Source organism: Haliaeetus leucocephalus, unplaced genomic scaffold (genome assembly GCF_000737465.1).
Source record: "Haliaeetus leucocephalus isolate CR32 unplaced genomic scaffold, Haliaeetus_leucocephalus-4.0 Scaffold384, whole genome shotgun sequence".
Lineage (NCBI taxonomy): Eukaryota > Metazoa > Chordata > Aves > Accipitriformes > Accipitridae > Haliaeetus > Haliaeetus leucocephalus.
Genome location: NW_010972820.1, coordinates 1888733 through 1915386, shown reverse-complemented (window position 1 = coordinate 1915386; position 26654 = coordinate 1888733). Strand labels below are relative to the sequence as shown.

Genomic DNA, 26654 nt, shown 5'->3' with positions numbered 1-26654 from the left:
GGTACAAGGAAAAAAAGTAAAAAAAGATGGATCATCATTCATCCCCAGATACGCTTTGGTGCGTGCATAATGAATCCTAAAGACCTCATATGGGCTTGTAAATCAGAAAAGAAATAGAAAAGTCATGATTACTAAAGTCTGATTGTTGTGTACAGGAAATAGGGGGAGGAAGAAACAGTCCTGCAGTTTCAGGACAGACTTTTGGGGACCCAGCAGAACTGCTCCGACACTACTGTAGCAGTTTCTGGCCTGGAACAATTTGTCGCTCTTCCAGCAGGCAGGAAGGTGTTCACATGGCATTACCATCAGAGTGGCCGCAATGGCCTCCTCTAGGTTCTCTCTCAGTATTTCTCAGTTCTGGCCTTGTTTGAATTGCAGTAATCTCTTTTACTTTTTGCTTGGACGGAACAGGGGCCAGCTAACTATCACAGTGTACCACATGCATGGAGCATACAGAAGTGCTTATACTTTGCATAAGACCCGATGCAGACCTTTAATCAGTCACAGCTGAAAATAGGGATATTGTGTCCATTTAAAAATGCAGGCTGAAGTTAAGCAGAGTGAAAAAAAGGATGGCTGCTTGTGGTATGAACCATGACTGACCTCCAGGCAGATTTTTTCCACAACTGAGAGCCAATAGATCTGAATCATTTAGTCTATAATGTCAAGTGGTGGGAGCTGTTTTATATCACAGATAGAAGAAAGAAGGAAATGTTTAAATGGTTTAAAGATATATTATGTTGTCTGAAGACTTTGGTAAAATTGCCAAATCTGGATATGTTCTGGAGGTTATCTGTGTCTAGGTAGTATCTTGCAAGTAAGACTGATCCTCTGATTACTATTGCTAAGAACTGACCATCTATTTGTGGCTGACTGGTTTATTAAACCTCTGCAGACACTTACTTTGTCATATACTTAAACTAGAGTGAACTCTTTTCTCCTGATTTTATATGAACTATAAGCTTTATTTATACCAAGCACTTTTCAAGCTTGTGATTTTTGCAGATTGAGAAGAGAGAGGACAAGTTAGGTGTGAATTTTAGTCCAGAATGGGAATCATGAATAGCTTCCTCTTGCCTTTACTTCCAGAAAGAGAAATCTGAAAGTACATTTCTTGATCAAGTAACTTTTGAAGTTCACAAATCAGAGAAAGGCAAAAGTATTACCCAACCAGATCTGTCAAAAGAGCTAATGACACTTAGAAATACTTCTAACGCAATACATTCTTACCAGAAAGGAAGAGAAGTACAGATACCTCCTATAGCATACCACTTAAACTTCAAAGGCTACCCTCAAATTTGTCCAACTGTAGACAGAGATCATAACTGTGTTAATAGAAGACATGCCCAGAGAAGCATTTAGAACAGAATCGGTTTTTGCCAACAGGTGCAAATTGAAGAGGTTAACAAAAATTCTGCTGCTTCTTCAGATGATGTCTCCTACAGCTGTCACATCTCTTCCTGAACTTCCTGAAATAGAAAGCAGCTTATTTCATCTGTCCCCAGAGATGACCTGTCTTGGCCTAGCTTCCCCTTCATATTGAGGATTTGGGAAATTAATCAACCAAATGGTGTTTCTCTTTAAACTACTCAAGTTGCTCTTCCTAATTCAGATTATTACTTTTGTTAATTTAAAAAAAAGTCATTCCTTCACAATTCCTAAAGAAAAAGATAAATAAATAACTTGCTGTTTTCCTGAGAAAAGATCTTTGGCATTTACTGAATATGTTCTGTTATTTGGGTCAGCAGAGAAAGGAATTCTGCTCTCACAAGTATCCTGTTTATCCAAAAGCTTTGGATAATTACAATTTTCTATGTTTAAAGTACAATCATCATTCAAAAAGTTTGAGTAGCACATATTTGGCGGCTCAAAAGGCACTCAAGGGAACAACCACTACATGCCTTGTGTTCTTGTATTCCTCCCTAGGCATCCACTTTTGGCCCCTGCTGGAGACACAATACTGGGCTACACAGACCTTTGATCTGACCCAGTACAGTCTTCTGCAAGAGTACTAAACTTGCTATTAACCCCCCACCCCACCAAATCTACCTAGTTTTCTAGAAAATTCCATTTTCCTGGCCTAAGGAAAATGTAACTGTTACTTATGAGAAAAAAACATTGAAGAAGCAACCACTACATGAGTAGCCTACTCATGAGCCTACACAGAGAACAGAAGTACAGTAGTTTTATCTGAATAAGCTGTAAGATGGATTCATGCAGACAACAAATCCCAGTGCTATTACTTAGAAACGTGCCAATTTTTTTTTTTTTAAGAAACTGCAAAACGAGAGAATTGGAAAGGCAGCTGCAAGTTCTAACAGAACAACAGTTTGCTTACTTCCAGCAGAACTGCAAATAACCAGCTACAAGTCACGTTTTGCCACTTAAAAACAGGGAAAGGCTGTTGCTGAGAAAGGTATTATTATACCTATGGCTAATGTGCCCACTCCCATTTGCTGAGAGTAGCAGCAAATAAGGCTACAAGATGCATATTTATAAACAGCTGTGTATATATACATACATGCATATATACATGTCAGGTTTCTAAGTCTATAAAAATATAATGATGGTGTTCACATACCACAGGTGAAAGGCATCAGAGGCTGACACTAAATACTTAAAACCAAAGTAAAAGCATTAACTTGTATACTTTGTATTGCCCTTTATTTTCCTAGATATTCCAAAGGACAGTTTTGTTTTGTGAACTGCACCTCTAAGAGAAGATTACTCTTCCTCCTGCATATATTCCTCCTCAGGAGAGGAAAAACCCCATGAATTAGCAAAATATTCAGGGAACTGTGAATATTCCTTTTCTTTCTCTTTCAAAATACTTCCGTATCGTAAATTGAAGACTGATTTTCCACATCTAAGAGACAACAAAAATACCTGGGAACATTTTCCAACCTACGTCTCCTTGAATTCTGTCAGTAACCAGAAGATATCTCTGAATTTCAGTGCTTCCCTTGTATCTACTTCAAATAATATATTTTTTTTATCATTCTTATAACATTGGCTACAATATAGCAAGTCTAACACATGATATAGTAAATTTTATAATAAGTTCATTACTATTCCAGCATGAAACAGTATCAAACAAAATTACAGGGACACTCAGAATGGCATGTAAAATCAAATGGTGCATATTACCAATTGCTGTTTGAAAGCTGCAAGTTGTAAGATGATCGACCATTGGTTAAATCAGCAGAATGCATTTTAAATACTTCATCATTTAATGTTATTAAAATAATTTCAAATTTGCATACAGAATGTCATGTGGCATATTATTTACAAAATAGCTCAATGTCATATAAAATTGTTTACATTCAGTATAGGAACTTAATAATTATTCTGGCTAAATAACAAGAAATCAAGCCTATTTCCTGTATGCAAACTCTATTTCTTAAACAAAGTTAAACAGCCTGAATATTTTTAATTTCTTACTCCTCATTGTCCTTTATTATCAGCTCTGATAGCCTCCAGCCAAGGAAAGAAAAACAACTACCTTTGCTTCTGCATTACAACTAGCAAACTGTTTTGCCTTACAGTTGGTAAAAGATCAGCACTGATGTGAACATTGTTAAACATTACTGCCTTTTATATATGTATACAATTCAATTTTTTACCTTATCAAAATTAACCTTGGTTAATCTGTTACTGAGCTTCTGTACTTGGTCTCTTCAACTGTCATTTGTTGCAATTTCAGGCTTGGGTATATTTATGATTAAGCTTATAGAATATGTGAACTGTTTGAAACCAGATATACTTGAACAGAGTAGGCCTTGCACAGAATTTGCTTGCTTTCAGCGTGAAAGAATTTTGGCAAGAATGGGTGAATGACAGGTTTAGTGAAAAGAACTCTTCCTTGTCTTACTACTCAAACTTAATTTTATGCAAAAACCTGAAATTACACACATGAAAACAATGGGCATTACTGAAGTAATACAACTAAAGTATTTCCAGTTTGAAAATTATCTTCTCTTAAAAATAAGTTAGAAGTATATCTGACATACAAGAATTATGTCATTAATAGTGGCAGAACTCCATTTTACACATTCTTCCACTTTCCTGAAGACATAAAGTACTGCTCACGTAAAAATAAGGCTGGTAAAAAACTTGAGGGAAACACTTTAGCCAATACTTCAGTCTATAAAGTTTATGTAGAAAGATCATCAACTAAAGTCTTTTCAAGAAGCTCAGAATAAACAGAATACCACAAGTTCTTTCAATGAGCTGACAAAATGCAAGCAAGTGCTTCTAACTGCTATGGGAAATGGACTAAGAACTCCACGAGTCCACTGAATGAACATATAGCATGTAAAATACGGCAGGCGTAAAAGTATTTATGCACTCCCAAAATACCAATGCAAAAGGATATCACCTCCTCTGTCCGAATTACAAGCTTTAAATGAACAGCTATTACGGACATTAACAATACATCAATAGCATGAGTGTGCTGATTTTCATAAGCTTTCAGTACATTTAGAAACTCACATTAGTACTGGGTCACTTCTCTTAAGTTTAGCAATATCCACTTGTACTCAATGTTTTTACTGTTGTGGTCCAGTGAAGAGAAGCTGAAAACATCCACTAATGATATCAAAAAGTAAAGATGGCCTTTCATTGCTATTCTATTAGGTATCAGTATATGTTTCAAAACTAGTATTTGAAATTAAGATATACAGGCTTATATACACTTATATGCAATCCTTAGATCACTATAAATCCAAATCAGAGAAGTAAAACTATAAGCCTGTGTGTGTATGAACAGAATACACTGTTATTTGAAGAACAACCATTTCTTGAGGCCTCACATGAAGATGCCAATTAAAACCCACTAATTTCATACCCAAAGTGTCCAAAACTGTGCTGTCACATCTACATTTACTGTGTGTTACACATATAGTACATAACAAAACTCTGTTTGCCACCATCAACCAACAACTGTGTTCCCTGGCTGTGGCTTGCAATTGTTAGAAGCCAAATTTTAAAATTTGTCAAGCATTTTCTGCTATGCTTCCCTTCAGGATAAAAAAAAATAAAATCTGACTGTATCATGGATGTGGATGCACTGAATAATAATTTTATTCCTCTGTTACAGAAGATTTCCTAGGTCTGAGAACAAGATCTTTGATAGAGTTAGTGATTTCCTGGAGCTCTTTTCGAATGGTATCTGCTCCTTCCTCCTCTTCCAGTTTATCTCTTGTGTCACTGTCTCCATGTTCAGTTTTCTTAGTCTGGCTGATCAATTGTTTCACTACTAATCCCTGGTATTTGACTAACAGAGAATGCTGATCCTGAGGGGAGAAAACAGAACAAAACAAAGGAATGTCAATGTTACGGAGAAGGTACACAGATAATTAAAGATTAAATTTTTAAAAAAGCATTCTCCAATTCTTGCCTAAAGAGGGTTAGTGATACATAAATATACTTCCATCAAGGTATTTGCAACCTAAATTCTGAGAGACATTCGAAGAGGCAGAAAAATGAAAGTGCATCCATGCTGCGAGAACAGGACAATAAACCACTGAAGCAGGAAAGCAATGCAGTTAGTAAACATCACCAGTTTTGGCAGTTTAGAATATAGAATTTCAATATTTTTACTTTTGAGGAGTATACCTTTCTTTAAAACTGAATTACAAAAGTTTAAAAAGCAACCATGCTCTAGCTGGGAGGAAAGAGCATGTATAAATTTTCAGTTATAAGAATTATAACATCCCCCAAAACACAGCTGTCTCTATAGATAAAGGCAAAAGCTACAGTACTAATAAGAGAATGATTTTTAGTTTTATTAAAAAAATAGTGAAGACAGATCCCTGAAATAATAGATTTGAAATACAACACAGATCAGAGAAATTGTGTGTCTGTACATAAAGTAATGATTAGACATGAAACACAAAGGTGCCAGTCTTATGCAGCAGAAGTAGTATAAGACACGACTTTTATGTTCTGTCATAGAAAAAAGGCACTTTCCCCTTAACAAGCTAGAAAGGAATACCTCTGGGATCTTGCCACTTAGGAAATTAATGATCTGTGGTACTGATCTTCCTGGTGCATGAAGCATACAGTGGGTTGAAAACTGAAATAACAGTACTGATGTCAGGTGCAGAACAAGAGCTGGATCTTCGGTGACTTTTAGCTGTTCAATCAGAGCTTGTCTATGCTGAAATAGGACTTGCCTAAGGAACAGGAATATGTTATATAAAAATATGTTTCTCATTCTGTCTTATAGTAGTTGATAATAGACTAAAACATATCTAACTTCAATTAATTTTAATTTTCCCCTCTGACTGACCATTTCTTTATGTGAAATTCCACATTAAAAAAAAAAAAAGCTAGCACTGGTGTAGCTTAGATTTTGAAAGTCCCCTGGAGAATTTATAAACTATGTTGTAGTAAGCAGTGAGTCAAGCAAATTAGCTAAATAGGAACTCTCCCCTCCTCCTTCTCCCATGGAATTAGGACTGCTTGACTTTGTATTTTTCAGTTAAACAGTTTGGAAAGAAAGATTGCCTCTTACACATTCTGTGTGACTGCTACCAAACTAACCATCTAACATTTGTGCAGCAACAGAGCTACATTTCACATACTGTGCATAGAATACATAAAATTAAGGTACCTTTCCTTCTTTTTGTCTCCTTTTTTCACCATAATACCACAAATATCCACTGCAGAGTCAAGGCATGAAAGAAAATCTTCTATGCTCTATTAAAAAATGATATAAATATTTAATCTGTGTTAGCAGATTATACAAAAGGTTAACTACTGTTCACAATTAATCACACAAACACATGACTGAATACATTTGGAATAAACTATGGAAGAGAAAGTAAAAAGGATTTTGTAGAAATTAACTTTATTAATCTTCCAATAGTTCATATACTTAAATACTAAAATAAACTACAATCCATTAGTCTTAAAAATGGAACTAAAAAAGGAACACATGTTCTACAATTATTTACAGATATATTTTTTCTTAAGAAACATATCAGTATGGCCTTTTGCATAAAAGAATTAATAAATTACTTTCCTTTGTATTTACACTGCCATAATCTGAAGGTTTTTTAAAAAATATTCAGGATTTTACTAGTTAAGAAATACATGGGAGAACAATCAGGAACTCCAGGAACAAAATACAAGAAATATCAACCACTTTAAACTGTGGATTCTCTCTCAGCTTTTACTTTTCTCACCTGCACATAAAAGATACACTGGATTCCATCTGGAAGCAAAGAGCTAGGTGACTATCAGTATCAAAATGTAAGATCACGTTTTCACCTCTTAAAATTCACAGATATGAAAATGTACTTATTCTCACTGACTTACACAAATTCAAAATATTATTTTGCCTTCATCCTTCACAGCAGCAGCAGCAGTTATGTACTATGCTATGTATGTCAGCTGTTTATTAGCATTGTGTCAGCAGAACGGAAAATCTGAACTCAAAGATTCTGGATCACTTTACCTTGCCATTCAGGGAAGAGTGAAGTTTAGCTAAAGGACCTTTGGTGTCTTCTGGCAATTTACCTAAAATCTTGGTCCGGACCTGTATGAGACAAGAATGGAAATAATCTCTAATATTAATTACCATTTTAGCTGTAGGCATATTTAAACCGAAGATAATTAAGTATTGAATAAACATCACTGATCTACTTGAGACTGTTAAAAAGGAACTGTTATCTGTGTACCTCACTTGTGATTGTAGAATAATTTTCGGTTGTCATCATTGATTCAGATGCTAGGAAGTTGAAAATAAGATTTGTAATGTCTGTACAGACAGTCTTCAACAGGTGTTTGGCAAGGTTAGTCTGAGTCTCATCTGTTAAAAGAAATAAGTGATTAAAAGTAACTTCTTATAGTTATCTGATTCCTGTGACAGTTACCACAGCACTTCCTAAAATGTGGACTCTATCAACCATGAGTAGTATCAAAAAGTTATCTGGATACATGAAGCTAACATCGCTCATTTGCAGTTGCTTATGGAACATTCTTCAGTGAAAAATGTGAGCTTTCAGGTCTAAGTGCATTTTAATGCATTGTTAGTCTTTCAAAGGTGTATCTGTATGAGCAGTAAACTAGTCCCTGTACAATCCTCCCAAACCACTAATGAACAACCACTGCTATCCATCAACAAGTATAAAGTATGTGAAGGAAAAGTCTACAGGACAAGCAGTTAAACAGAAGAGGAGGCAGATGACTTTAAGACTGAAACAGTAGAATTTTAGAAAAAAGAGGCTACAGAACACATGTACAAGAAGAGAGGCTAATTGGAAATAATTCCATTTATTCCTAAACATAAGAATATCGGGGGTTTTGCTAATGTTTCCTTTTGTTATAAGTTTTTTTCAGGGAAAGTTCTAGAAGAAAGCTGAATACAGCAGAGAATCTTGGAAATGTCTAAAATATTTTCCTAATGGTACTTTTCTGTCACAAAATACAGGTAGCTAAAGTAATCCACTGCAAAATGAATCTACACCTTTTTGAAAAGCTACCCTCAAGGAGCAGCTACTTTCAGTATCAAACCTCAAAGAGGTTTTAACAGGGGCTTCTTAGAATCAGGTAGTATTCAATGCTTTCATTAGTGGCACAAGTGACAGAATGAAGTAAGTTTACTAATATTTTTCTTTTTTTTTTTAATTTATTTTATTTTTCCTTCCCCCCCCCCCCCACAAAAAAAAACCGGGAAAGGGTGCAAACACTTTGGAAGGAAAGACAAGAACCCACAATTATCTTGACAGAAGATATAATGGACTGTGGATATGAAATAAAGAGAACATATTTCAGTAAGCATGCAAAGCAATGTACTCCAGCATAAGGTCAGTGTTAGGCAGTGTAAACATATCTCTAAGTTTTTCCTGTTTAAACTGTTGCTCTTCTTTGACCTTGAATGTAGATTCTGGAATAAATTCAACATCCTTGAAGAAGTATATTCATTTTTAAAAGTATATATTCATTGTACCTGTGAAATGCTTTGCTCCCTTTTCAAATAACCGAATGTTGTTGTACAAGTTTGAGAATTCCTCCTGCAAGTCCTTCATAGTCTGTCTTCTGCTAGCTCCAGAGGAAGATGTTGAAGATGTAAAAACAGAACGCACAACTTCCTGGTAAGTTTTTGTTAAAGGTCTTAGAAGAGGGAAGAAGAAAGGAGAAAAAGGGAACATTAAGCAAAGTGTAAAACTGTATAAGGTTTTTCCAAATATATCAACAATAGAGAAATCTACCTCATTACACAGTAAATGAATGGGACATGAATGCCACAGAATGGTGAGATAAATAAAAAGCAAATAATGGAAATCAGAAAAAAACCACTGGGAAATTAAAATGTACTTTTATAATTGCAGAAGTACTATTGGTTACAGTATGCATGGTATGTAAGTGCTTGCCAAGGTTTTAACTCGTAACAACACCTAAATGGGAAGAAGATGAAAGACAGAAAAGATTTTCTAGAAGCAATGCTGTTCAACTCTTTCAGGGATCTGTGGGCAAATTCCAGATGAGTAAGAGCTGTAAGAGGTGAAGACTTAAGTTGCATTAAAATAGCACAGGCCCTTATAAAGATGCATTTACCATTGTACTCCCAAGTTTATTCAAGCTTGGGCTGTTACAGTCCTATCATGTCCTTTTTGCCCCAAACACACATATTCACACCTTCTCTCTTGTATGGAATGTCTTTTGAAAGAAGTTACTCACCTTCGCTTAGATCAGTTTGCTGACCTAGCTTACTACCCAGTTCACACAGGTACCAGTGGAGCGACAAAAGACAGAAAACATGAACATACATCAAGGGCTGTACAGAAGATGGGACTGGTGAAACCCCAACATGGATCAGTGTAAGGGGGTGGAAATACACCCATGAACCTGAAAGTATGCTTGCTGACAAAGGACGCAGAACCACCTACTGCTAAGCTTAAGCATTATTTCTCATTACTGTGCCAGCATGGCTTTCTAATACATACACAAGTATGTAACACGGAGCTGTACAGAAAAAGAATATTGTGGTTCACTTCAACCAGCAAAACATTTTTTTCTAAGGAAGGAAACAGACTGAAGAGAAGATATATCTGAAATGAAACACAGACTTTTTAACTCCAGTTGAATTACTGAAATTACCTTATTAGATGTTCAGCAAGTTCTGTAATAAGCTCTTCGGGGCAATCCTGCATGCGGGTCTTTAAAACATCCTGAATTTCCTCTTGTGACATGAAAGGGAACTCCGGCTGCTTATTCCTACCTGTAGCAGCCATGAGCAACATTCATTGAGAAAGCATTATATTTAGTTTTGCTGCGGTTACTCTGTGGCATGAGACACTGAAATGCCTCAAACTCTAAAGCTCCACAGAAGACAGATTACCAACAATGCAAAAAAGAGAGAAGACTACATGTGACGGTTAAATTTTACACATCTGAAAAACAGAAAATTTATCTTTTGATCACTTAGAAGTTATTTTCTGTAATAGACAACTTAAGTAGCGTATGAGGACATGCATTTTTGGTGAGATATTTCAAACTACCTGGCACATCCATTAGTTTAGAAAAGATGACATCACCAAGACCAAATAGTTTTTTAAAATGCCAAAACTGAATAGAACGTTCCTATTTGAAGGATTTCACATGGTTGTTGGTGGGTTTTTTAAACCCCATTTAGTAAGGAACACAATCATCTAACAGAGCACCCTAAACTTGACATTACAGTACAAAATCTGAGACACAATAAAGCAAGAATACTAAACCAGACAAGAAGTTCCAGGAATAAAATCAAGTTACATGCTGCTTGTAAATGCACACAATTAGTGCAACTGTATTTTGGTTTTGGACAAAATATGAAGTTTGTCTGCATGCTGCAGAATTTAGTTTTTATATATAAGAATGTTTTAATTTTTATATATAAGAATGAGATCAGGATGATGACAGATGCAGCATAAAACAGGTTTATTCTGCACATAAGGTAACCGAATGAATGGAAATCAACGATGTTCCTAGTTGTGCCACAGTAGCAATGAACAACATACAAGGCTATATAAACAGGCAGAAAAGGAGCTTAAATCAGGGTTTGGAAGGGTCCTATTTATATTTGAATGGTTACATCTGAATTTATCTTGGGATTTTGGTTCAATCTGTTTATTACAGTACAGCAATACAAGCAGCAACAGTTGTAAACATGAAAGGCTACACCAAAAAAAGGTGATTTAACACTTAGTTACTGAGTTATTTAGTTTACTGAGTTTTACTCAGTAACTGAGCAGCCTTGAAAAATAACTTCATGTATATGTGAATTACAGTAATCTATGAGAGTAGTGTCATACAAAATTAAGATGCTGTATTTCGCAAATTTAAATATCATGTTTAAAAGTATTTTTCAGTCAGTATGGAAAGTCTAGATACTATATATAAAATTGAAGTATACATTTCTGGTACTCCATCGAATAAAAGAAAGAACACATAATTATGATTGTTTCATTTGCAACCACTGTTTGCTAAAACACAATGTAAGCGTTTACTTCTGAGGAAGCCATCCATGCTCCTTCTCCTAACAGTAAAGGTAGAGAAATGGGCACCAATAGGGAGAGATTCAGACTCATCTGGTAATACACATCTAAACCAAGTGAGATAGACTAGGCCTTCAAAATACCTACCTTCCTCCATTAAAAAGTTAATAGTTACAAAGGTAGCTAGCTCAGATGTAGAAGTCACAGTTAATCAAGATGAATCTTATTTAAAATAACATTTAAAATATTAGAACTTTATTTTGACTGTATATTTTATCCCTATGAGGAAAAACATCTAAGTACTGTTTCACTGCTATGATTTAAGCTAATTAAGCTTTGGAACTGGATGAGAACTTCTCCATTTATCATACGCTATTTAGCAGGTGTTAAGAAACCAAGTATAATATTAATCCTGAAATGTTAGGCATTTCCTACATAAAATCTAATTAAAAAAATTTTTAAAAAATTTAAAAAAAACAACAAAACCAAGCCACCTGCTCTCATTTCCAAGACTAAGTTATACTATTCAGTGAATAGGGTATACCCATTTCATTTAGATAGCAATATCATATCCATTGATACAATTCTAATGGAATAGTGTTCTCAAATTCTTTGATATTTTACTTGACCTTACCAATACCGTGGGGAAAAAGAGAGATGTGGAAAAGAAAGTGATAAAAACATGTCAGTATGAGTAGTTAGTGCTAAAAATAAAATGACAAACCTGTGCTAGTTGCTTGCGACTCTTCATCGCTGTCAGCATCCTTTCTTCCTTTCTTCTTGGTCTTCTTAATCTTGATCTCTCTCGCATTACCACCTCCTCCTCCTCTTGTGCTTCCACTGCCCTCTGGTGGAGAATTATTTGCTTAGGACACAGTAAAGTTCTAGCACTTAAGAAAAACTTTACAATATTATGGTAATTGATCTCATTACTTGTTAATGCTGAATTAAAAACCACAACCTGATTCTAAACATAACCTACAATACACATTCCAGAATCTTAGGGCTGTAAATTTTCATTCTTAAGAAAAAAAAGCAACTGAGTTAAAGCTTTATTTAAGCTAATGTCATTACACAATACTAACAAACACAAATACTAACTATATCAAATGTACATATTGTAAAAAAAAAAAGAGCAATATCTTTTTCCAATTGAAAACAGATGAGTAATGCAATGGGAGAATTTCTATTGGCTGAAAATAGCATCTTGGTAAGCATTTAGCATTTTTATTCATTGATGCTAAATAACTGAGCTACTGAAAAATACCCGATAGTGTAACTGTTAATTTTCAGAAAAAGAATCCTACGCAGCATGCATTTATCCAAAATATTAAGTGTGCATTCAATTAACTAGAAAACTAACTCTTTTTCGACTATTCCTAGAGGACTATAAAGCAATGCGACATTCTAGTTCTGACAAACGTAACAAATTACTTTGTTCATAGGTCCCATAATCTGTGTATTCAGATGCACAGGAGCTCAATTTGCAATACAGTCCCTTTCCACAAGGTAAGCTGTTCTGCTGTTTGTTCCCTTTTTCACAGCTTGTTCCCTTCTTTTTTTCACTTGAAAGAAATTCAAACTCCAGAGTAATTGGTTCTATACATGCACTAAGTCTTGAGAAAGTAATTGTTTTTCCATTTAAATATAAGGTCCAAGATTTCAAGTAACTTCATTATGTAGCAGTACTGTCATTTAAGAAAAGGAAACAACAAAGGCAAGATGCTACTGCTCACAAAGCTAACTGCATCTGTTACATGCTATAGATGGATTTTTAAGCATTCCTTTGCAAGAACAGCAAACTAGTTTGCTTGCAGCTAGCAGTGGACGGTGTACTTGTGAGACCTTCTAAGTTTTTGACCTCTCCAAAAAAAAGAGTTGGTGTTTTTCACAAGCTTATTTGAAATGTGACCACATTTAGCTGAACAGATACAAGCTGTTTGTCAGCTGTGCAATATATGTTATTTTGGAAACAAGGTCCCTTCATTCTATATTCCACTTTAATAGCCATACAGAAAAAGCTGCAACCTGCAGTCAAGATCTTATCCACAAAGAGATGAAGCAGGAGACACTACGGCCAGAAAAGCCATATTTTATGACAATAGGATACATGGACTGTAACCTACAGAAAGGATTACAACAGTACATGTCCCTACAGATACTTGTTTGTAACAGAGTGTTGCAAATGGTATTATAAATGGGCCATAGAGAATTTATCTTGAAAATTTTCATTAATCCAATACATGACAGAATCCATATTTGTATGAATTGCATTAACATTACACGTGAGGTTATGCTTAAACAGCAGATACTGATATAGTTATGCACGGACCTTAAGATAGGCAACGTGACATTGGCCACATTCTGCCATTACACAATAACAACATCTAACCCTTAAACTGTGATGTTGACTGTTTTAAGGTAATACACTTAACAGTCCATAAAAAAACACTTCAGGGTAGTGCTTGCTGATGGTGCAGCATACGTTACCTGTGGATATGAACGTGTCTAGACACATGGATCTATTCCAAACAGCCACCATATAAATGGAGTAAGGCTTGGCATTAATTTAACCCAGAATATACCTTAAAGTAAACTGTGTGAATCTCCAAATAACTGTTATGTGTGCAAACAACAGAACATTGTCTGGCATGGGATTCTCAGAAAAGATGTACAATATTCTCCAAAAAATCCCATCTTACTACTTCATTTCTCAATTTATACGGAATGATTTTGGAAGTAACTTCTCAAGACTATTAAGAAATATTTTAAGTTTCCCGGATCCCTGAAAAGTGGAGTAAGAGTGTATCTACACTGTGTAATAAAAAATGGTAGACATCCATGAGCTAATACTGGTTTGGTCAGTCCTCTGCGCAACTTAATCTTATGTGACCATACTGTATACACTAATAAACGAACATGGATTCCTTGCTTCTAAAGCCAGCTGACTTGTGTTGGACTAACTCAAGATGTCTTTATGGTACTTCCTCTGCACTTCTAAATCTGAAATTAGTTATCATGGACATAGCTCAGATATATCTACACCTACAGTATAATGATGAGAAGTAGTTGGATTATTTCTTAAGTATCTTCAGCAATGGACTGGAGGCAACTAATGGACTACAAAATACAGTAACTTTATATTTGAATGTTTCCAAGGCTAAACAAGCCTCTTTTTTTTTTTTTTTGGCTTACGCTAAATATTGATGCCTTACCTGTTGCTTTCTTTCTTCTTTCATCCTTTTTGTCTTTTTTATTAGCAAAGGAATTCTCTAAACCAGAAGCCTGTTTTAAATCTTCTTCAGTGATTAAATTAACAGGGCTATTTTTCATTTCCTAAAATGAAGAACATGCACTTACCAGCAAAAAGATAGACACAGCAACAAAAGATACATATGGAAAATTTTAAGCCATTTGGCCATTTTTAAGTATACTAATCTAATGTATATTGCATCTTGATCAAAAAAAACTGTACCTTTTCAGCTTTCTGTTGCATCATATCAGAAAATAGATCAGCACAGCTGCTTAGAAATTTCTCACTGACCACAATCGTGTCACTGAAGACTAAGCCTGAAGAATTTTTGTTTAAAGATCTCATCACTTGCTGCAGCAAAATCCCAACATCTTCTACTGACAAAGAACTGGGCAGAAGAGTCTAGGGTAAAGAAAATGAAAATCATTTACATACAATAATCTGTTCTAGAATGGACAGACATACTTGTATGTGGATAAAATTAATCCACAGCCACCCCATTTGACATCTGTTAACTATTTAGAATATATTGCACTTTTAAAATTAAACTAGTAATTTAAAAGTACTTTAAAACACTATTTTAAATCTTCTAACATCCCAAATCAACATTGCTCTAGAATACGTGCTACCTCTGGGAAAACAGACAGCAACTTCTTCAAAATGCAGCTCAACAAATACAGAGTAACACCAAACACAAAACAGCAGCAGGCTTCCTTACAAGCGACAAAGTAGTGCTGTAAGGCCTAAAATTAGGATTTAGCCAGGACAAAATGGCTAATATCCCTCTGTTTACTGAAACTGTCATACAAGTTCAGTTTAAAGTTTTTTCCAACCCCCCCCCCCCAGAGAAATATATTGTTCTCTAGCAGAATACATTAGCACTAATTTTGAAATGAAAGTTAGTCTTAGATATCTATCAACTGAATACTGATACGTCCTTCCCCTGGTTTTGTTCACACTAACTTAAAGGCAGATAATGCCTTTCTACTTGTTATTTTACTTAAACGGAACGTTCTACTTTGACAACATGGAACTTTCATTATACATATGTGTATTTTCAATAAAGTATCACTTGACACAAAAATAAGACAAAATAAATAAATTCAACAACAACTTACTGCTACATCTATCCAGTTTCCAGAGCTGATGGCTTCCTCTACAGAGGCTTCAACTTGATCCACAATTTCTTGACCAACACAAGCTGCTCTCAGAAATAAGAGCTGTGTGGACTTGTATCTTTTTTTAATGTAGCCTGCTGGGTCAGGGATGCCAAGTCTGTACAATGCATCAAATTCTATAAAATAGTTAAGTGTCTGTTACAATTAAGTACCTTCACATACATACAGGATCTTATGTGGTAATTTTTTTTGAAAGCAGGAAACGAAGAATTGCATATAGTTTTTATACAAGTAAATGCAGCCTCAAGCTGATGCTGATGTAAAACTTAGTTTAGTACAAGCTACACCTAAACATAGTTAATAAAAATATGAAGGTTAAATCATGGGCACGACTTTGGTCTGAGTTTCAGAAATTTTTTTTTTTCTTTCAGATTCTTATACCATTAAGTTTATCTTTGCGATTATATCTTTACAAAGTATTCTAATATAACATGAGCAGCCTTTACAATATATACAATGTCAAAATGTTTTGTTTTCAAAAATTACTCCAATATACTCGCAGAATCGCGCAATGCATCACAAGCAAAGCATTTCAACTATTTGGCAGTTTATACTTAGAAGTTCTGAAAACATTCAAAGACTTTGACAGATACTCTATCAGTCAAGCAATATTACAGAAACACTTAATACTACTACAGTAAATTATGCTGAACCTTTTCAAACTGCAAGACTAACTGTTATTTAGGGACTGGCCCTTTGGGACCATAAGGGTACATTCCTCTGTTTATTCAGGTCCACATTATCCCATAGCTCCTGTTTTAAACCACCATCATCCAGCAGCACTCAGCTTTAAGTTAGACTCATTTGGATTCAAATCAGGACACTAGTGCTACCCACTCCAGTTCTACAAATCTTATTTTGGAAAAGGTTCTTCCTGTGCACTGCATGCTTGGCTATCTGGACTATTAACAGCCAAAGTTTGGTCATAATCTGGACAGCTGGACTGAAACTACAACCATGTGGGTCAAACATGATCATCTGAAAAGTCTACAATGAGCAGCCTAATAAGTGTTTTCAGAACAGTAATAAAAGTAGCACTTGTAACATTGTGAGAAATAAAGTTACTGTTTAGCAGTATGGTTCTCTCTGCTGAAATATGGTTCTTTGTGATGAAGTAACACACATCATTATAAGCAAGACGGTCTTTTAACAAAGGAGTATCAACTACTGTATTGATTTCCACTTATTCTTGCGAGGCTTCACTCTAGACACTAGCTATATTAGGGTAAGACCAATTACCTAAACTAGTTTTAGAAAGATATTTTATCTACGAGGATATAGATTAATTACCTAAGTAACCATTCTGCTTGAAAAATGAATCCACCCAGTTGCTCTGCGTTCTGGCATAGATGTCTGGAACAAACACAGCCTTATCCTGTCTCCCACCAACCACAGTGCCTTTTAGACGACCGGTGTTAACAAGTTCTTCTAGCACAGCTACAAGAAGAAAATAAATGAAGCGACATCTTCCACTTCAATATATCCATTAATCAAAACATAGCAATTATTTTCCTTGTTTTGTCTCTTCTTTTTTTCCCACCCAGTAGTTGTTTGTGCTTCTAGTGAAACATTTCCGAGTTCTATCAATTATTTTTAACACTTATGAGAATGAGAATGTCCTGATAAAAGGTCTGGAAATCATACGTTTCAAAAGAGTGAGCCACAATGGCAGGATCGAAACACTTTTTATTGAATATATACCTGGACAGTTTGAGCTTTTAATTTAGAAAATGTAGTCATAAAAGAATCTTTCACTGGCCAGACAATAAAATATATGAGCATTTTATTAATAACATTCTCTTCGAATTCACTGCTTGCATGTTAACCAAGATGGAAGAGAAAGATCTAAACACACTAAAATGACAAGAAAAATTGCTACCTAACCTGCATAAATGTGAGCACGTCCTACTGGTGACCATCTTCACCGTTTACAATGTTCACACTGTTGCCAATAATAACCTCCTGATAATGCACAAATATTGCTGACAAAGAACGTATTGGTAACTGACAGTACCAAAGTACTAAGCCTTTCTTGACGCTAAATAAGGTATTTTTAATCCATTAAAGGTGCACAGGAATATCTGATTTGCCTCCTATGTTCTGCTTTTGCCTTTTTGTAAGTCACTAGATATATTAAAAAAACCCAGTGACATCAACTGCCAAGCTCTGCTGATTTCCAGAGCTTTGCTAGATGGCTTTTTTATTCTCAGTTTGTGTTGATTTCTATTTCATTAAAAGACAGATTTTACCCTGGAACAGAACATTAAATGGCATCACATGGTACAGCTTCTTCCTCATTAAATATGAGTAGCAGTCAACATTACAACATGCTTAGTACAGCACATGGAGGTTTAGCTCACCTACACAGGAAAATTTACCTGAAAACCTGGTTCCAGAAGGAATACTGCATATTAAATAATGATTTTTTTTGTCAGATATGCCTACAGTGTAGATAGGCCTCTATAAGCTAGCAGCTATTGAACACAACTGCCACTAAACAAAGCTGAACAGTACTTACACTGAAAAAATGTAGAAAAAAGAGAAACAGATTTAAACAAGATATAGCTTTAGGTAATCTAAGATGAGAGCTAGAAATCATGTTCTGCCTTGGTTCAGCTACCTTGTATAAAATGGGGCTTGTAAGACTGATTCTGAAAATAAAAATACATTTTTGTACTTACTAATAGTTTAGTTACCCTAGAAAAGAGTCAACGTGCCTATTCTACTTAAGCAACTGTCAGACAATATAGTTTGATTCTCTGTTTAGAATCTCAATTTGCTTTTATTCAAAGTTTTTGGGTAAAAGAGTAAAACTTTTAATAGATTTTCAAACAATTTTGTGGAGCACTAGCAATGAACCAGAGTTTTTAGAGAAAGAGGGAGAAATGAAGATGCCAGTTAATTTTTGTATTATTTCAAGTGCCAGTTCTAAAACTCCAGGGCAGAGAAGGTGCTTTCATAGGAGATTTCACAGCCCCTACTACAATTACGCCTAGACAATCTTTTGTTTTAGAACAAAACAACAGGACCTTTGCAGAACTACTGTAATCTCACACTTATTTTTAAAGGTGATTGAGTAATTTGTAGTGTCCTATTAAGTCTCTGTCAAAGTCTGGCAGAGATGATAACCATCCCTCCATGCCTGTCCTACATCATCAACACAATATTCAGAAATAAAGAACATCTGTGCTTTCACTATGCTTTGTAATTAGTGTTTTAACTATTTAACTCATAACTATTTAACTCATCATATTTTAACTCATTTCTAAAATTATTTTCTGTAACTTTATGCCAGCTGAACATTAATAGCAGTACAGCTATGTGATAGAACCAAAGAATATTGTTTATCTTGTCTGACACTAAGTGTTGATGAAATAATTAGCTGTTTGTAAATTATACAAACAGTACACTGAACTTACTTTTTTTTTTTTCTGGAAGAGACACAAAACTGACAAAGACCACTTTAAAACACACTGCTAATAATGACAAACATAAAAAGCAAAGAGTATAAGTCACATCATTAAAAGATATTATTCAAGTTTCCAGCATTTGTGAAATTGAAATGGTATCTCAGCAAATGGATAGAATAAAATCAAATGTGCTCTGATAGTGAGTAAAAAGGTCTTTGAAACTTATGAAACTGCAGAGGAAATGGAATACAGTAAGAAAAACTGAAGATGAACAAACTTATTAAAAAAAATCGAAGAAAAAGAAAGTATTAGAAATACATGTAGCCATTGTGATAATTACTGGTGATAGGAAAACACTAGAACTTCAATTCACATCAACACTGTACATGAGCAAAACATGATCAGGTACTTGCAGCACCTGTTTGAAGAAGACTGCAACCACATACTGAAATTTGTTGGGTACTGCAACATTACTATAATGCAGTTTAACAGATTTTCCTTTTAATCTATGAATACCTGGATGGCACATTCCAAAAAAAAAGAGGAAACCTTAAATTCATTATGTGAAAGTAGAGTGTTTATATGATTTTGTTTAAATGCTAAGATTTTAATTTTTAATGAATAAGCTTGTCGCAAAGAACAAAAAGGTCAGCAGAGAGACACTATAGTGGAGCTAAAGTGTGCAATGCCCTGAAGGCAAAAAGACCCAATCAAACAAAAGAGTAATATTAACTTTCATGAGAAGAGATAGAAAACCATTAAAGGATTCCGAAGACCAGCAGCACTTGGTCAGCCAGCACACGAGACTAATGATGCCTGAAGCAGCATTTTGGACAGATGGGAGGTGGTTGTCAAAGAAAAGCTGCAACATTAGAAGTAAGAAACAATTAAGTACTGCATAAAAGTTTCAGCAGTTGGATAGGAAATCTTTATGCATTTCTATTTAAAAAAGGAACTGTGGAAAATAAAAGCAAACAGTTTAAGGGTATGCTTTATCTCTCAGCATATAAAGACATTTAACTAAGAGCATAACAAAAGCTCTGCCTCCGCTATCACAGAGAAGTCAGTAAATAAAATCCAGAGCAGTTAATGCCATTTGGCTACATAAAATCTGTCCCCTTTTGTGTGCTTCACTGATAAAACTGCCAGTAGCTAAGGGCAAATAACAAAACAGATGACAAAGTGAGTACTGTACTTGCATCATTCTGCCCCCAGAGGCATTTCACCAATGCATGCTTTCATTGCTTTAGATACAGAGAACATCTCTTCAGTTATGGATAGCACAAAAGGTTTAACACTTTTTATGTTAAAGAGAAATGCATTGTTCTTTACTCCAGAATTAAGGCTATATACTAAAATGCTTCTTTGAAAGCACACTTCTAGTAATGAAGAATCTATGAATTTACTAACAAAAATACAAAACAGTTTGAACGAAACTCACAGTAAAGTAAATGTTCTTGAAATCCATACCGAGTGATCAAGTTACTTACAGGTGTAGGCCTTGAAAAAAGAAAAAACAAAACAATATAAGTTAATGACCCGAAATTGATGTGGAGAATCTAGAAATGAGATGTTACTCCAGATGGACAAAACTACATAATATCTTAGCCCCAGGGTGCTACACTGATGTTTAACACAGCTTACAAGGTTTTAATTTTGAATTACTATGAAGTTGTATCTTACAACAAAGCTACAATAATTACTGTAAGGAAATTTCTGCGGTCTCAAGTTTTTTTCTTCATACAAATTGACACAGAAAGTTATTGATTTAGTAAGAAAAAATTATCTATAATCACATAGAGTGGGTAGACATCAGTAAGTAACTGACTGGGGAGCAGTGGAATGACAGTGAGGATAGATACTCTCCAAACAAATGAAAGAACTACTGATTAACATTTTCTTCAGCCAAAAAACTTAAGTATGCTGTATAATGTTAAACTTCCCTTGTCCTCCTTTCAAAAGGAGGTCCCCATTTCAAAACAGTGAGTCTAATATAACTAAATATTTCAGCCCAGGAACTAAACTACACTTAAAGAAATCTATCCATAGGTCTTTGTTTTCTTTTCTTTTTCAATCGCAAGTGAATGTGGTCCATGAAGACCTATGGTAAAAATATTTCAATATTTGGTTGCATGTGTTGCAATTTACCGAGTAATCGCAGTGAAGAGACCACGAATGCGTGCTCGATGCCGGGACACAAAGGCTTCTGTAAAAATCACCCCACGGTTTTCCTGGTCTAGTTGTCCATGAATAATTCTACCCAAACGCCTGGATAAAGCCTGTAAATAGAAGCTGGGATGACTGCTAAAAGTGTATATTAATGACTTTAAACAAAAATTAATAAAAAAAATTGTATTAACAGATCAGCAAATTAGTTTCGCTAAGACAGACAAAATATTCAGAAATGAGGACAAGTGGAAATTATTATTTAGGTCTATTAAGAATGTGTCTTACTACATGTAAATTGATGCCATTATGGCCCACACTCCAAACATCAGTGAATTCAGCTTTCCTAACAATGCCCTCTTTTAAAAAATATATGTGTATCTAATGATGAAAGAAAACTTTGCAAAAGAAATAAGTATGGCTTGGAGATGCACAATGAAAACTAAGATTTAACCTTTGTATTAATTTTGTACGAACCTGTGGCAGACGAATTCACTATCCACTTTTTCAAACAGTCAAGATAAAAATTAGCAACAATAATCACAAAAGAAAGAGGTGCAAACAGTTTATAAATGTGCATCCTTGCAAAGTGAACTAAACCTAGGAAATATTGCCCAGGAAACAAAGAGCAACCATATAATAATTTCTGTATGTTACAAATGCTTTTGTGGAAGCTGATCATGCGACAAATACTACAGGAAATCTGCTCATAAACTGAGAGTCAGCAAGGCTGTCTGTGGTACCCAGTATGACTGTTCACCTAACACATGCCACAGGACTACCCTTTCATAAAAATATCTTCCAAACAAAGTCCAACCTTGACTGAAAGTCAACAACGGTAAGAGAATTCTCCCTAATCCTTTTACACACTATAATACTCACTAACAAAGGTAAATAGTTTTTTGTTTCTACTCTGAATGTCTGGCTTCAGGTTCTAGAAATGAACGTTTATTTTACCTTTTCTAAATAAACCGAAGGGTCTCTACCATTGTATTTCTGCTTCCTGGGTAGCTAATGAGACTGATGAAATTACGCTTACATCTTCTCTCCAATATTTCAAACAAAGACATTTTCATGTCTTTCACTAATCTCACCTGCTCCTAGCATTCCTAATCCTAATCTGTTCCTAACAGTCATAAAGATTCTGAAGAAATTTTGCCCAAAATGAAAAGGCAAACATCAACCTCAATCTGTGAATAGCTGTTACACTGCAACCTTTATGTATCGAATACTTTTCTGCTTAGACTGACAAGCAGCTCATCACAGTTAAAGCCATGGATATAGCAAAGATCACAAAAGAAGGTGAACACAATCAATTCTACATTTGCTAGGTTGGTGGTTTGCATCACCTGTATCAGGAAGTCTCCCGGGAGGTCGTAGGCCTTGCAGAGTTCCGATATTGTCACCTGTCCAGTTTCCTGTAGTTTATCATTTGTTTCTTCTGCTAATTGATCCAGGTAACTCCTTATTTAAAAACAAGAAAAAAACCCCAACACATTAAGTGTAAAATTAAAGATCAATCTGTTAGCCACATGCTGAATTATTAATTGACGTGGCACTATACGTCTTTATGTTGCATCTTTGCAACAATAAACTGGAAGTTACTTTAAATGAATAAACGAGAACAATGTCAGTGAAAATGTGGTGTTTTTTTAAAAGCCTGCTAACCAGGTAGCTAGTATTAAAATCGGTCATTCATCTGCTTGTATGAAACTGTCAAAAAGCAGGAACAGGAAAACATTATATGTCAATGAGAAATAGAAAAGGGCTTTAGTGAGCAAGATAGGTCTTAATTATTTCAAAAGAGACAGGAACTTCACATTCTTTGCCAAGAATAAATCCTGCAGTGCAATCAATAACAGAGACAACCCCATAAGAGTATTACTTCAGTGGTTGTTAGTGTGCTGAATGCCATAAAATAACGTGCTCATACATCTTAGGCTTGTGAGGTAAAGCAACAGTGGGAAAAAAAGTGAGGATTTGTCAATAGCTGAGGCAGATGGCAAAGCCACAGAGCAAATGAGATCTGGCTGCTGTGCACAGAAACACTGGGTAAGAAATGAACACTTGTAAGTGCAGGATACTGGGCAGAGACATTCAGTAAGGCCTCTGCTCCATGGATTCCCTGGATGCTCTGCTGAGACAGACCTCACTCAACATTTGGAGAAGAAGCACTGATCACCACCAAGCAGCCCTAGTAGCAGTTAAGAAAAATGTATTTCACTTCAGAAGTAACAAAAGCTAGCCACCACTTTTAGCTTGCATTTTAAAAAATAAAAGAGCTGTGAATTATACATACTGCTCCTGAAAAGTACTCACTCATTTATAAGCTGTCCCAGTACAAGCTGAATAGTTTTTTCAGATTTAACGATGTCGTTAGCTCTGTTTTCAATGTGCAGAAGGTCCACATTTATTACCTAAAAAAACCCCCAACAAAACCTCTTACCAGAACTTTAAACTGAAATTAATTCTCAAACATTGACATATTATACTTACACATTCCTACGTCTTGAGGAAAGCTGCTTTTATTTTTTCTAGTATTGTATACATACACAGTTAATCTGCAATTTGGAATAAAGCAGCAACGCTTTACAGGGAAAAAAGCTCTGTTTGCAACTGTGACAAGGTTAAAAGAAACGTATATAATAAAAAAATCCAGAAAGCTACGAACAGAAAATACTACATTGTCTTTCAGAAAGGTTGTCTGATTCCAAGTAATTTTGCTCAAGCCAGAAGGGAAAATTAGTCACAGAAGACAACTACTGGAGGAAAAAGATTAATGAAGGAAGAGGGAAGATCCAAAGAGGCATGCAAAGTTAATTATGCATGCTCCTGCAGCTTTAAGTTGGAAACATATTTATGTTCTCTTTGCCCCCCTTAGTTTACAAAGAAAGAGTTCATAAAGAAATCTCTATATTTTAGTGGTGATTTCAGAGGTCCTAGATTACCTTCAAGCAGAGAGGAGCTTTCAACAAAGCAATAAATGGATGGATTAAGTAATATGCAGTACTCTGACAGGAGCTACCAGCTCTTCATAAACTTTGTTCTCTTTTAAAAAAATAACTTAGCTGGGGTATAACTGATGAACTCAATATTTACAATACACATGGTGAAGAAAAGAAAGAAGTATATAGGTTTTTACTACTAAAAAGTTACCTGTTGCAAGTCAACAATGTTTACTCGACCTTCAAATAAAAAAACCAAACAAATATATTTTAGTATATAAAACATGTTTGAACAGATTTAGAATACAGCATAGTCCATCATGTACAAAGTGTTTCTTCATTACTTTTTTGTAGACCAATTAAACCAACTTCAGCTTTATATATTGTCAAATCACAGAAACCACAGGTGGTCATGCAAGACAGCCACATTGTCCTACCCTATGGCCTTCATGACAATCCAATACAGAAATTCCAGAAGTAAAAATCACTGTTCAAATCCCCTCCCAATTAGTTTTTGCCTTGATGCTGACCTGGATTTGACCACTAGTCCATGAGTATCAAAACTGAGACTGTCAAAACTTTCTACCTTTGCATGATGCTACTAAAAAAGCTCAGCAACTTTAAATTCAATTCACGCTATCATACTGATATGATACCCAAAGGCATAACACAATCTGAGGCATACTTGTGGTGATTGTAAGAAAATGACTAATCTGTATGAACATAATAAGAAAGTTAATTTTCCAAACATAAGATACCATAACATTCACCCTTAAATACAACTAAAAGTACAATACACTGTCTTCTCATTAAAACCATTGACAAAAAGCAGTTGGAAGCTTATTTGCTTCCTTATATATCTAAGTCAGATCTTACAAAGCAGATGGCTCTTCATACTGGTAAAATGAAAGACCTGTCAATGACAATTTAAAAATGTTATTACTGATGACATGAAAGGAGAATGATTTTCAAATTCCAAGTCAAGGCCATAGGTCTGGGCCAGATACTTAACCATACTAAAATGCCAAATTTCTTTCAAAACGGTTTTTAGACCACTTCTACCTCAGAAATTCTGCATGGGTGAAAATGAACCAAGTAACGTATCTTGATATGCCTACCTAAAAGCTTAACACAGATCTGAATTGAAAAGAAAATAATAGCAGGTGACTTAATCTGTAGGTAAAGCAATAGCAAGCAAGCTCACTTTTTATGCAAGATTAAGGGTACTGAAGAAAACTTTCAAAATCTTTCTGTAGTCTTCAAAATTAACTTCCAAATCCAGAGGAAGAAAGCAAATGCCACACTTACCACCACAAACGTGAAGCTCATCCCGGATCTCCCTACTAATCTGTGCTGGAGTGACATATTCTTTTCCGTCAAGCGTGTGCACTACTTCCAACTGCTTTTCTGCAATCAGTTTTGTGACAATTTCTATACAGTTCCGCTCTGACAATCTATCAACAGCATAAAGAATAATCAGTTATTCCAAGAAAGTACTTGCTAAAATTATCTTTAAATAGACGTTTCAAAAACACTTAAGACAGGAAATATGACGACGATTACTTGCTGTTCTGTGGGAATACTTTTTGAGACACAAAACTAATTTCAGGATCCTACTTATCGCCCCCCAAATCATCCATCTGGCTTCACTTACGCCGGTCACCTCTCTAGAACAACTTTTAATCTCCTCCCGAACAGCTGTCGGCCCCTTTTGCTGTAAGAATGCACCTGCCCGTGAATTTAGGCATGGTCGTGCTTACAGAACTTGTGTCTTTGACCCTTCTGTACTGTTTTATTTTAGTTTTTTTCTGCTTGTTTGGGATTTTTTTTCTTTTTTTTCTCTTCAGTAGAAACAAGTTCCGGGCAACAACCTCAACAGCACACACGGAAGACACAGAGCAGGGGGAGTCAAAAGAATCGTCAGGGGAGCCGTGACGACGTTTAGCAGCTTGAACTTAAGGGCGACGACAGACCCCCGGACCCGCACGTACTCCCCGGGGGCCCTAACGCCCCTTCGGGGCTCACAGGCGCTGACACACAAGTCAGCGCCAGTCAAAGGGGGACTGCGGCGGGGCAGCGCCTGGTTGAACCCCGCCACCGCCCCGGGACCCCACAGGGCCGGGGTCCGTGGCACACCGCTCCCCGGGGCCGTGGGGGGCGGAGTGGGCGAAGGGAGGGAGGGCCGCCGGCGCGGGGAGGGGGCACCGGCGGGCGGTCCG

The 26654-nt window shown here is 35.6% G+C and overlaps 1 protein-coding gene across 2 annotated transcripts in view; it reads right to left on the bottom strand.

Moving 5' to 3' along the window:
- Nucleotides 1-3509: 3509 nt before the first annotated feature.
- The window catches only part of UFL1 (UFM1-specific ligase 1), a 23316-nt gene continuing 171 nt past the window's right edge, over nucleotides 3510-26654 (bottom strand). Inside the window, exons 2-19 of one of the 2 annotated variants that reach the window (XM_010573341.1) lie at nucleotides 25744-25889; nucleotides 24647-24675; nucleotides 23810-23907; nucleotides 22840-22954; nucleotides 21473-21603; nucleotides 20766-20824; nucleotides 17205-17351; nucleotides 15855-16030; nucleotides 14959-15138; nucleotides 14699-14819; nucleotides 12208-12330; nucleotides 10108-10228; nucleotides 8957-9120; nucleotides 7686-7816; nucleotides 7463-7543; nucleotides 6617-6702; nucleotides 5996-6176; nucleotides 3510-5294 (exon numbers count right to left, since the gene is read on the bottom strand). In XM_010573341.1, the coding sequence (XP_010571643.1) occupies nucleotides 5082-5294; nucleotides 5996-6176; nucleotides 6617-6702; nucleotides 7463-7543; nucleotides 7686-7816; nucleotides 8957-9120; nucleotides 10108-10228; nucleotides 12208-12330; nucleotides 14699-14819; nucleotides 14959-15138; nucleotides 15855-16030; nucleotides 17205-17351; nucleotides 20766-20824; nucleotides 21473-21603; nucleotides 22840-22954; nucleotides 23810-23907; nucleotides 24647-24675; nucleotides 25744-25889 (2302 nt within the window). In that variant the 3' untranslated portion in view covers nucleotides 3510-5081. Of the gene's footprint in view, nucleotides 5295-5995; nucleotides 6177-6616; nucleotides 6703-7462; nucleotides 7544-7685; nucleotides 7817-8956; nucleotides 9121-10107; nucleotides 10229-12207; nucleotides 12331-14698; nucleotides 14820-14958; nucleotides 15139-15854; nucleotides 16031-17204; nucleotides 17352-20765; nucleotides 20825-21472; nucleotides 21604-22839; nucleotides 22955-23809; nucleotides 23908-24646; nucleotides 24676-25743; nucleotides 25890-26654 lie in introns of those variants that run through there. The other variant, XM_010573342.1, reaches the window with a different exon arrangement.